The sequence below is a fragment of the Nyctereutes procyonoides genome, unplaced genomic scaffold, assembly GCF_905146905.1.
Source record: "Nyctereutes procyonoides isolate TBG_1078 unplaced genomic scaffold, NYPRO_anot_genome, whole genome shotgun sequence".
Lineage (NCBI taxonomy): Eukaryota > Metazoa > Chordata > Mammalia > Carnivora > Canidae > Nyctereutes > Nyctereutes procyonoides.
This window is the reverse complement of record NW_026575125.1, coordinates 59,153,232-59,164,006: the sequence shown is the minus strand read 5'-3', so window position 1 is coordinate 59,164,006 and position 10,775 is coordinate 59,153,232. Positions and strand designations below refer to the sequence as shown.

Below are 10,775 nucleotides of genomic sequence, written 5' to 3'. Positions count from 1 at the left end.
ATGTGAGGAGGGGCCACAGAAAAGACAAAGGTGACCCATTTGGTACATTTTACCGGAGAACAACTCTAGGAAGACGAGCTTCTTGGCCCTTCCAAGTGTTGGCCAAGGGCTCCTCAGGGAAGGCTTAACTGTCTCTTCCAAACCTCCTGAGACCGCGGCTTCACTGCTAGCCCTGCTCCCCTCAGCCTCCACACGGTAGAGTAGCAGCTGAAAAGCAGCAGGCCGCGGGGCGGGCGCTGTAACCCCGCCTTCCGCACCCCGCAGGGGTGGAGCCTGAGCGAGGAGCCTGCGAGCTGCCCTCTCTCCCCGGATGACGGGTGGCAGGATAACATGGAGTCGGGCAAGATGGCGCCTCCCAAGAACGCTCCGAGAGATGCCTTGGTAAGTGCGAAGGATGAGAGGCGGGGCATGAAGCTCCGCGCTGCTAACATCTTGGGAGGCAGGCCCTGGCGGAGGGCCTCAGGCTGGGCGCGTGTGCCCGCTTCAACCCAGTCGGGGCGGCCGGAAGGAGTGGGATACCGGGGTGCCGTGGACCCCGGGGCGCTTCTCCGGTAGCCCCGCTAGGGGGAGGCTCGCGGCCCGCCAGAGTGCGCGCAGTCCAGCCACCCGGCTTTGTCTCCTGGGCCTTGGGCTCCAGACGCTATGTCGTCTCACCAGGTCTGTGAGCCCGGACTCTCACGTCCAGTATTCTGATGCTAGCTTCCCCCATCGCCACATCCGAAAATGACAACCAGCTGTAGCCTTCCCTGCCTTTTCAGGTGGGAAAGATAACCCAGGCCTTTTTCTTCTCCTTGCCCCCGCCCCCACCCCCGCCAAAAAAGTTTTCAGAGATTAGGACGGGGTTTGGTGTGATCCTGACACTCACTTGAGAGGAAAAGTATATGAGTACAAGTCTGGAGCCCAGAGAACGGGGACCTTTTATCTTAAACATAAATGCTACCTTCGGTCTAGTCTTAATTTCTAGTACCTAGATTATGCATCTGGCGTTTTTATTTGAATCCACAGGTGATGGCACAAATCCTGAAGGATATGGGAATTACGGAGTATGAACCAAGGGTTATAAATCAAATGTTGGAATTTGCTTTCCGTAAGTTAAAACACCAAAAATTTGCCTAACTTGTGAATTTGAAAACATTCTTTTATCGTAAGAATATTTTCAACTAAATCGTTTTAACAATTAATATCACAGAATTCAGCCTAAAGCAGTAAAAAGGAGCTCAACCTATGGAAACAGTAGTATTTGTACTGTGATATCATTTAAAATTAGTCATATTGCTAGGACAATTAGATACTAGAACCAAAATTCATAAATTTTCTAGAGGCTAGAAGAACCTTCCATTAACAAAAGTGACCATAAATATTAAGCTGTTTCATGTTTAATAATGTTTTGTTCTTAAAGGATATGTGACTACAATTCTGGATGATGCAAAAATTTATTCAAGTCATGCTAAGAAACCTAATGTTGATGCAGATGATGTAAGGCTGGCAATCCAGTGTCGTGCTGATCAATCTTTTACTTCTCCTCCCCCAAGAGATGTGAGCAAATTTATTTGAAGTTCATTTTACTTAAAATTTCCTAAATTGTAGTTCTTTTTTTAATAATAAATTTATTTTTTATTGGTGTTCAATTTGCCAACATACAGAATAACACCCAGTGCTCATCCCGTCAAGTGCCCCCCTCAGTGCCCGTCACCCAGTCACCCCCACCCCCCGCCCTCCTCCCCTTCCACCACCCCTAGTTCGTTTCCCAGAGTTAGGAGTCTTTATGTTCTGTCTCCCTTTCTGATATTTCCTTTTTTTAGTTTTTACTAGATATTGCAAGGCAGAAAAATCAAACCCCTTTACCACTGATTAAGCCATATGCAGGACCCAGACTGCCACCTGACAGATACTGCTTAACAGCTCCAAACTATAGACTGAAGTCCTTAATTAAAAAGGTAAGAATTTTTAGTCAACAGTTTTTTTTTAAGGTGAGATGTGTTAGGGGAATTTGTAAAAAAGCAGATCCTGTAGATAGATTATAGATTAAAGACTAAAATAATTTGCTAAGATTTTTTAAATTTATAGCCTTGAAAATACCATGTCTGCAATTAGCTACTACGTTAACATATAAGATCCAAGATTTTTAGAGCTAAAAGGAACTTTAGTGTTCATCTAATTCAGCAATTAGTGTTCATATCAAGGACTTGATCCTCAATTCATCTATGGAGTTAGTAGCAAAGCTCAGACTGATTCCCAGGTCTCATAACTGCCAGTATTTCCACTATATCAGTTCTTTGTGGCACCTGGTAACAGAGTAAATTATGTACCATCAGGAATTGGACTTGCTTTCTGAAATACAACCTAAGGCTCTCCCACCACTGAAAAAGTTCTCCCCATATATTCAGCTAGCTGCCTTTGTTGTCTGAAATTCTCCTACAAAAGAGTATCTTTCTTTTTAGGTTAAGATATTGACTAGTTAAGATTAAAAGTTGTTGTAAGGATGTTAACTGTTATCCCCAAATAAGACTCTACCCTAAACAAACTACATAGAATTTTATATGTGTGTGTTCATATCCATGTTCATATAGATATGTATTATGTTTATATATGTTTGTAAAGACCCTAGTTTAAAAGTTGAATTTAAAACACTGATGGGAAAAAATAAATAAATAAATAAATAAATAAATAAATAAATAAATAAATAAAAAATAAAAATAAAAATAAAAAAAAAAATAAAACACTGATGGGAGAGATCCCTGGGTGGCTCAGCGGTTTAGCGCCTGCCTTTGGCCCAGGGCGCGATCCTGGAGTCCCGGGATTGAGTCCCGGGATCGAGTCCCACGTCGGGCTGCCAGCATGGAGGCTGCTTCTCCCTCCTCCTGTGTCTCTGCCTCTCTCTCTCTCTGTCTATAATAAATAATAAATAAATAAACCTTTAAAAAATAAAAAAAAATAAAACACTGATGGGTTGGGCAGCCCGGGTGGCTCAGCAGTTTAGCACTGCCTTCAGCCCAGGGCGTGATCCTTGGGACCTGGGATCGAGTCCCACGTCGGGCTCCCTGCCCGTGTCTCTGCCTCTCTCTCTTTCTCTGTGTCTCTCATGAATAAATAAATAAATAAATAAAATCTTTAATAAAAAAACTCATTTTTTTAATCCCTTAGGGACCTAACCAAGGAAGACTAGTTCCACGGTTAAGTGTTGGTGCTATTAGTAGTAGACCTTCCACTCCTACTGTAGGTGAGTGAGAGAATAAAATGACTTTTCTATCTGGTAAAGAAGTGCCTCGGCACTTGATTTTGAACAATAATCCAAGTCAAAACCTGAGTCAGAAATTCCCAAATATGTGTTGTCATTGATACATTTACTCATCCTCTAATAAAACTATAAACATATATTTGACCAGATTTCAAAATGAGAAAGCCACAAGGAATATCTTGCCCAAATGAGTATAAAATTAGACATTACCCAACGTTGTCATTGGTATAGGCTGAGTACCAAAAACAGTTTAAGCTGTGTTCTGCCTCTGTACAAATCAGGCTGCCAGACACTCAGTGCAGTAGCCTACTTGTCAGAAATTGAAGGAATTTGAGTAAACTGGCAAGAGAATGCAACCAAAAGAAAGAACTTTAAAATGTGCAAGAAGCTTAAGTATATCAAATTTTAAAATCAGTATTTTTAATACTAATCTTTTCTAAAGTAGCACTGGCCATCCTATATTGCTCCTTCAAGCTGTCTCCTGTGTCCCTTGTGACAGGTCTCCCTCCCATCATTCTTAGAGCATTTCTTGCTTTCTTGCACATGTTCTAAGCTTCTTTACCCCAGTCCTGCAACCAGCCACTTTCTCCAAAGAGCCCTGGTTTCTTTTAGTAGAGAATGGTACTTAGAAACCATTGCTTCCTTTTAATGTCATTGTTTAGGTAATAAAACACAAATGGATTTGGATTTCCTGATTTCTTTGTCCTACATTCCTGCTGGATTTCTTTCAAAATTGAAGTATTTTCAGAAATTATCCTTCTCTTTGACCAGTATTGATTTCTTGGAATGCTCTTATGGTTTATAAATTTGAATCCTACAGATGTCATATAGCTCTAACATAAGTAGCATTTGATTTTTGCAGTGTGTAGACAATCTCTTCATATTTTCATTTTAACATTTTAAAACCAATCTGGTATATTATACACTTCTAATTTACCTTCATGTGAACTTTGTGGACAGAAATTTACATATATAATTTGTGCAACTTTTTGGTCATATATTATTTGTGGATTCATACTACTTCATTGAATACCAGGTTTAAAAACAAAACTCTAAGCTGTGGTAATCCGTTACACATGTTGGCAAGTTAACCAATTTTATTTTTTTTAAGATTTTATTTATTTATTCATGAGAGACACAGAGAGAGAGGCAGAGACACAGGCTGAGGGGAAGCAGGCTCCATGCAGGGAGCCCAATGCAGGATTTGATCCTGGGACTCCAGGATCACAATCTGAGCCGAAGGCGGCGCTAAACTGCTAAGCCACCCAGGCTATCCAAGTTAACCAATGTTAGTTATCAGTTGTGATTTTTATCCCACTTAGACATTTATTATACATGTTTTAGAGATTTTTAAATCTAGAATGAGGGAGCCACTAAAACCTAGATATAAGTTTTAAACTTTAAAAAAATTAATCTTATAAAGCATTCAAGATTTAAGCATCTACTGTGTTCAATTTTAAAGCCTAAATTCCATACTTAAATTGTTAACAAATCCTTATGGTAATGGCCAAGAAAACCTCTACCTATTGTGAATTTCCTTGACAAAATAAATACATAACACTGTTTCATTAAGCTTCACCAAATTCTTTGAACCAATCCTTCATCAGAAAACTTGACTAGGAATGAAGATATGTCAGAGTAAGGCCTCACATTCTGAGTTGGGGAGAGAAAGCACTAGAACCAGATTCCTGGGTACCTTTGAGCTTTCTTCCCCCATTTCCCCATTTAAACTTTCTTCCTCGTTGTCCCTGGGGAGGATAGTTGTAGCTTTTTCAGCAACTCTTCCCTGGGCAGACTGCTGGTTCCAGGGGAAAGGACGATGTATGGAAAGCCTGAATCCCCAAAGGAAAAACTAGGAACAGACATGTTTCTATAAATATATATTTTTAGAGAGCTATATTGTCAGTATATCTTTGAGTCTTGCAAAATTCATTCATTAAGCAAAAATTTGTTGAGTGCCTATTAGGAGTAAGGCACAAAAACCATATGCTCATAAGGATAAAAAAGTGTCAGCCAAGGCTTATAATCTTGAGAACAAGATAAGATACTAATAAAGGCTCCTATAACAAAGGAATTTCAGAGGCAGGCAATGACTTCTGAGCAAATCAAGGAAATCTTATAAAATAGGGTGGTATTTGAGTTGTACCTGGAATAATGGGTAGAATTAAGATGAGGGGAGTTTGGACTAAATTATCTCCAACATCCCTTTCTGCTTAAAAAAATACCTGGATATAGAAAAGGAATAGGACTGGGATGCCCGGGTGGCTCAGCAGTTGAAGGTCTGCCTTTGGCTCAGGGTGTGATTATGGGGTCCCAGGATGGAGTCCCACATCAGGCTCCCTGCAAGGAGCCTGCTTCTCCCTCCCTCTGCCTATGCCTCTTTCTCTGTGTCTCTCACAAATAAATAAAATCTTCAAAAAAAAAAATAAAAAAGGAATGACTTTCGTGCTCACCTGGGGACCCTAAGAGGTATATTTGATGGGCTTTTTGTTACTTGCATGTTGATTTAGCTTCACAAGCCTAGTAGACATCTTCTAATTCTCAGTGAAATAAATTAAAAATGCCACCTAAGGTAATGAATAGCAAAGTTGGGTCTTTATTCTGCTAGTTTTAGACATCCAATTTCACAACTTCATGTAGCTACAATTCAGTGTCAGATGCTGTTTGAAGAGCTTTAGGTAGATTATTTTAATTTTCACAAGAATTTTATGTAATAGGTACTGTTATCCCATTTAACAGATGAGAAAACTTAAGTACTAAAAGATTAAATAACTTGCCCAAAAACATTCAGCTAGTAGATGATAAAACTCGGATTCAAACTCAAGTAGGTAGGCTCCAAAGCCTACATTCTTTACCACTATACTATCCTCTGAATTTGTAGCATTTATAAACTATTGAGCTTGTACTTTGCTTATTTTGATGATTTTTCTCACCTTTATTAGTTCCCTGTGCTTTGAAGGTAGTTTCTGATATGCCAAAGAGTACAAAATAATGAAGTTATGTAACTAACATGGTATGTTAATTACAACTACAGCAACCCCACAAACAGCATCTGTCCCAAACAAAGTTGCACCTCCAGTGTCAGTGACAAGCCAAAGATTTACCGTGCAGATTCCGCCTTCTCAGTCTACACCTGTCAAATCAGGTAACATGATGGGCGGCAAGTGGGGGTAGGGGTGTTGATAGTGTTTTTCTTTTTTAAAGTTTTTCTGAATTTTAAAATTTGTGAATAATTTTTGATTATAGAACAGTTTATATTCCTATAGCAAGAGTTGTTTTAATATCATACCAGGAAGGTGGCAGTAATGCTACAAATCAGGGTTCTTCAGAAGGGCCTATGAGCCTACTAAAATTGTATGAAATTTTACATATATGTAATGTTTTGATAGGAGAGAGTATTCAGAGCAATCATCAGATTCTCAAAGAACAATGAATTAAAATAAGCTAGGGTCCACAAATCTAAGGCATTTTCAGGGAAAAGCACTAGGGTCAAAGCTCAAGAAAATAATATAACTTAGTGTATATCAAAAATTATACCTTTACTTCACGGAAGGATACATATAAAGTTGGAATAATATATAAGTAAAATTCTGCTATAGCATGATTTATTACTGCATATATTTAAAATTTACATCTTCTGAAACCTAGCTGTACATAGTAAACTACTTATATAAAATATTGGCATATAAGGGAAATGTGATTCCTAATCTTGAACATGGGCCTTTAGTATGTTCCATGAGAAGTCCAGTGCACTGCTTCCCATGGCTAAGTACTAACTAAAATTTTAGGTAGTTAAGTTTAAAAAAAAAGAACTTTAATGTTGTCCTAGATACTAGTTTAAGTACTTTAAAGTATTAAAAAATTATATCCAACTCTTAATGCAACATAAATACCCATTTCTTCTATGATGTAATTGCAATTCATGTTATTAAAGTTCTTATTAGAATTATATTTTGCCTTGTTGAATACTATTTACCAGGTTTCTGATTTGGGGTAATTCAGTTTGAGGGTGTTTTCTCCTGTTTACAGTTCCTGCAACAACTGCAGTTCAAAATGTTCTGATTAATCCTTCAATAATTGGGCCCAAAAATATTCTCATTACCACCAACATGGTTTCATCACAGAACATGGCCAATGAATCAAACCCATTGAAGAGAAAACACGAAGATGATGATGATGATGATGATAATGACACTATGTAAAGAATACAATCAAGATGTATTTCAAATGTTGGTTTGGAGCCCATTATACTAAACTAGAATATTCTATCTTCTCAAGTTTTATCTTAGAAAACTTAAAAGTAGCTGCAGTATTTTTCATATTAGCTTAAACTGTTAGATTTCTCTTTTTTAAACTGTTAGATATCTTAAGTAAGCATACCAATGCTTTTTCATTAGGCTTCAAGTAAAGAAGTATTTGTTTCTTAATATTTTGATTAATGTTGAATTCTATAACAATTTTATATTTGGAAGCAGTTTTCTGCCATGTATTATCACGGACAGTAGCACTCAAGTGTCAGCTTCTACAGCCTTATCAGTGGACATTAGTACAGCATAATTTCTAATTTACATTTAAATACTTTTGTAAGGTAAAATAGTCACAATTTTGGTTTTCACCAACTTTTTTGACCAAATCTCTAAATTTAGGAAATATTTTTTGGAAAGGATAGATTTAAAGGGATTCTAAATTCATTTTGAGTGTATTTGTTTCTTGGTATTCCCTAACTTCCCACCTCCTCAACCCAGTTTCTAGATCCCATTCATTTCTGTATCACCTCTTCCCCATAGGCCTAAGTTTCTACCAATACTCTTAGAAGGCCAAAACTTGAACTTAAAAAGTGTAATTCCTAATAGTACAGAGTTCAGTGTCATTTTCCTATTTTTAAAACCTGCTTTACATGCCTAAAGGTTTGCTTTGCTGTTTTTCTCTCCATATTAGAGCAGTTGAGTTTTATCCATTGCCTTTTATGCTGTTTGGGCTTTCCTCTGCTTTTAACAGGTAGTTTTGGGTCAGTTAGTTTGTCTTATATTGCAAATGGATAACACCACATATTTCATATTTCTAATGTTAACAGAGATGCCATAGCTTAAAATCTGCCTTGAAAAGTATATTTACACTGGACCTAGGCAGAAACCACTAAAGAGCAAGTGTTTTTTTCCTACCATACATACATGCTATGTTCACTACTGCTTGAACTCTTCTATTGATATAATTCATTTTTCTAGCTTGTTGCTGAGGATATCATACATGAGATGGCATCAGACCTGAAAATCCTCTAGAAGGCCAACAACAAAATCAAATCAGTGTAATGTGACCTGCATTTAGGTGTACTATGCATAGGTTTCCTGGTAATGTTGCTAAACACCTTTCATTATTTTCCACTTATACACATGTAAGCATCTTAGGGGAAAACATTGCAAAGCTTTCAAAAATATAAATAGGCTTGTTGTTTTTAAGTAAGTTTGACATATTCAATATAGGAATACTTTTGCAGTTTTCTAAAATAAATTTTCATATATCATAATTTAGAACTTACAGCCAAGGATCCTCAAACTTAAAGCACAAAGTTTCATGTTAGGATGGTGCTTGATACATTGAAGAGAAATAGTCCAGTGACAGAGAAGACCTGTCTTATCACAGTTTGAGTGTTTTTAGATACTAGGAAAAAGGTGGTATCAAACTTATAAAAACAGGTCCAATCATGATAGGAGAAAGATGTTCATTATATAGCATAGGATTATCATTACTTGAATGTTCTCAGGGAAGCAGCATGTCAAAAAGCCTAGGTTCTAGTCCTGGCTCCATCAATTACCAACTATGTGACCTTACTTCACCTCTGAACCTAGTTCTCAGTAATAGAAAAATAACACCAACCCTGCCTACCTCACAGGGATGTTGTGAGGGTTTAATTGGTATATGAGAAAATTCTGTCAAAATTGTAAAATGGTTTATAACACCAAGAAAGTGTTAATGTATTTGTTCTAAGATTATTAATAAAAAATTGAACTTACCATTTATCTTTTATTTCTGATTTAAGGGATTCAAAGATGAATAAGATCCAGTAATTCTGAGGTCCAACAGGCAATTAAGATTTAATGGGTGACTTAATCTTAAATCAGGGAATTGCTTGCTTTTATTTGTAATCAGCATGTAACTCATAGTGAAGCAAAATAAAAATGATGAGGCTTAAGTCTGTTAAAAACGTAACATGCTGTCATTGGTAGGAATTTGTACATATAATTGAGGCTATAGTCTGAATGTTCATCCACTTGCTAGGTCAGCCAGTCTTCAAATGAAGACTGCTTTATCTTGCAGAACTCCCTTCCCTAATTAGGTCTACCTAATATAGCTTCTAGAAGGACTTAAGGCAGTTCTTGTCCTCCAGCTTCCAGGTAGATTTTTTTTAAAAGGCATACTGATGATAAATGTGGTGAGGACATTGTTGTCCTTTTACAAGTTCTTCCTTTTAAAAATAGGAAACAAGTGTTTTTGATCTGAGTATGAATATAGGAATACAGCCAGTAGTGGGGAAAATAGAAAACATAATGCACACTGGTCCTAAGGAGTCCTGAGTGAAAGGAAGTACTCGAGAGTTAGGAAAGACAACACTAATCAGAACAGCAGGTACAAAGCAGTGTGTAATATATTAACTACCATGTTTTAATTCGTATGTATACATATACATGGAAATATGCTTTTATATGCATTAAGTAGCTCTAGACCAAAGGAAACCATTCTGAACAGTGGCTATTTCTAAAGAGGGAAACTGGTAGCTAAGGGACTAAGGTAAGAAGGTGTCTTTTCATTTTATACCCCTTTTTGACTTTTGTATCTTGTGCCAGAGGGGGGTTTGGGACATAAAAAGGAAAACAAGGGAAGCAGGAAACACTGAGCTTAAGAGCTTGAATTAGTTTCTGACACAAAGATTGTCATTTCTCTGTACAGGCATACACATCTATGCTACACTTATGCCTAAATCTTCACAATATTTTATCAAAAATTCCTAATTCTTTATCAAATCAGGAAGCATATCCTTATACTATTCTAGTTTATGTGCTTATAAGTTAATCTTCCTCAACGAGGTTGTAAATTCCTTCAGGACATAAATGCTATCTTAGATTTCCTCCATTATGTACTAAGCATATTGCAGGTACTCAAATATTTGGCTATTTATGTTTCCCCATCCATTCTCTGGATTAATGACCCAAATAAATGGGGAATGATCCTGAAAGCAGGGTCTAGTAGAAAGCACTTAAAAGGTACAATCAGGGATTGATGGATGGATGGATGAATTGGCAGTTGTGGAATCGAAGTGCTAGGTTTATTGGTATAAAATTATTTTAATCCCTCTGTACATATGAAATAATAAAATACTGAATCGAAGTGCTAGGTTTATTGGTATAAAATTATTTTAATCCCTCTGTACATATGAAATAATAAAATACTGAGGGAAAGGTGATCAGTAGGGGAGAAAAGTCATCGGTATGCTAGAGTTCTAGCCAGGCTGTGACATTAATTTGCTGGATCTATGTAGCAC

The 10,775-nt window shown here is 37.3% G+C and overlaps 1 protein-coding gene across 1 annotated transcript; it reads left to right on the top strand.

Moving 5' to 3' along the window:
* The first annotated feature begins 292 nt into the window (after window positions 1-292).
* Window positions 293-9,248, top strand: TAF9B (TATA-box binding protein associated factor 9b). Its single transcript, XM_055337852.1, has 7 exons — window positions 293-381; window positions 1,006-1,087; window positions 1,400-1,536; window positions 1,803-1,937; window positions 3,145-3,220; window positions 6,273-6,383; window positions 7,268-9,248. The coding sequence occupies exons 1-7, from the start codon at window positions 331-333 to the stop codon at window positions 7,438-7,440; spliced, it is 765 nt and encodes a 254-aa protein (XP_055193827.1). The 5' UTR covers window positions 293-330; the 3' UTR covers window positions 7,441-9,248.
* Window positions 9,249-10,775: the final 1,527 nt, after the last annotated feature.

Excerpts from the sequence above, each read along its gene's own strand:
- TAF9B (XM_055337852.1), top strand. The coding sequence starts at position 331 with ATGGAGTCGGGCAAGATGGCGCCTCCCAAGAACGCTCCGAGAGATGCC. Across the intron at positions 382-1,005 it reads ACGCTCCGAGAGATGCCTTG|GTGATGGCACAAATCCTGAA; the intron begins GTAAGTGCGAAG and ends TTGAATCCACAG. Across the intron at positions 3,221-6,272 it reads ACCTTCCACTCCTACTGTAG|CAACCCCACAAACAGCATCT; the intron begins GTGAGTGAGAGA and ends TTACAACTACAG.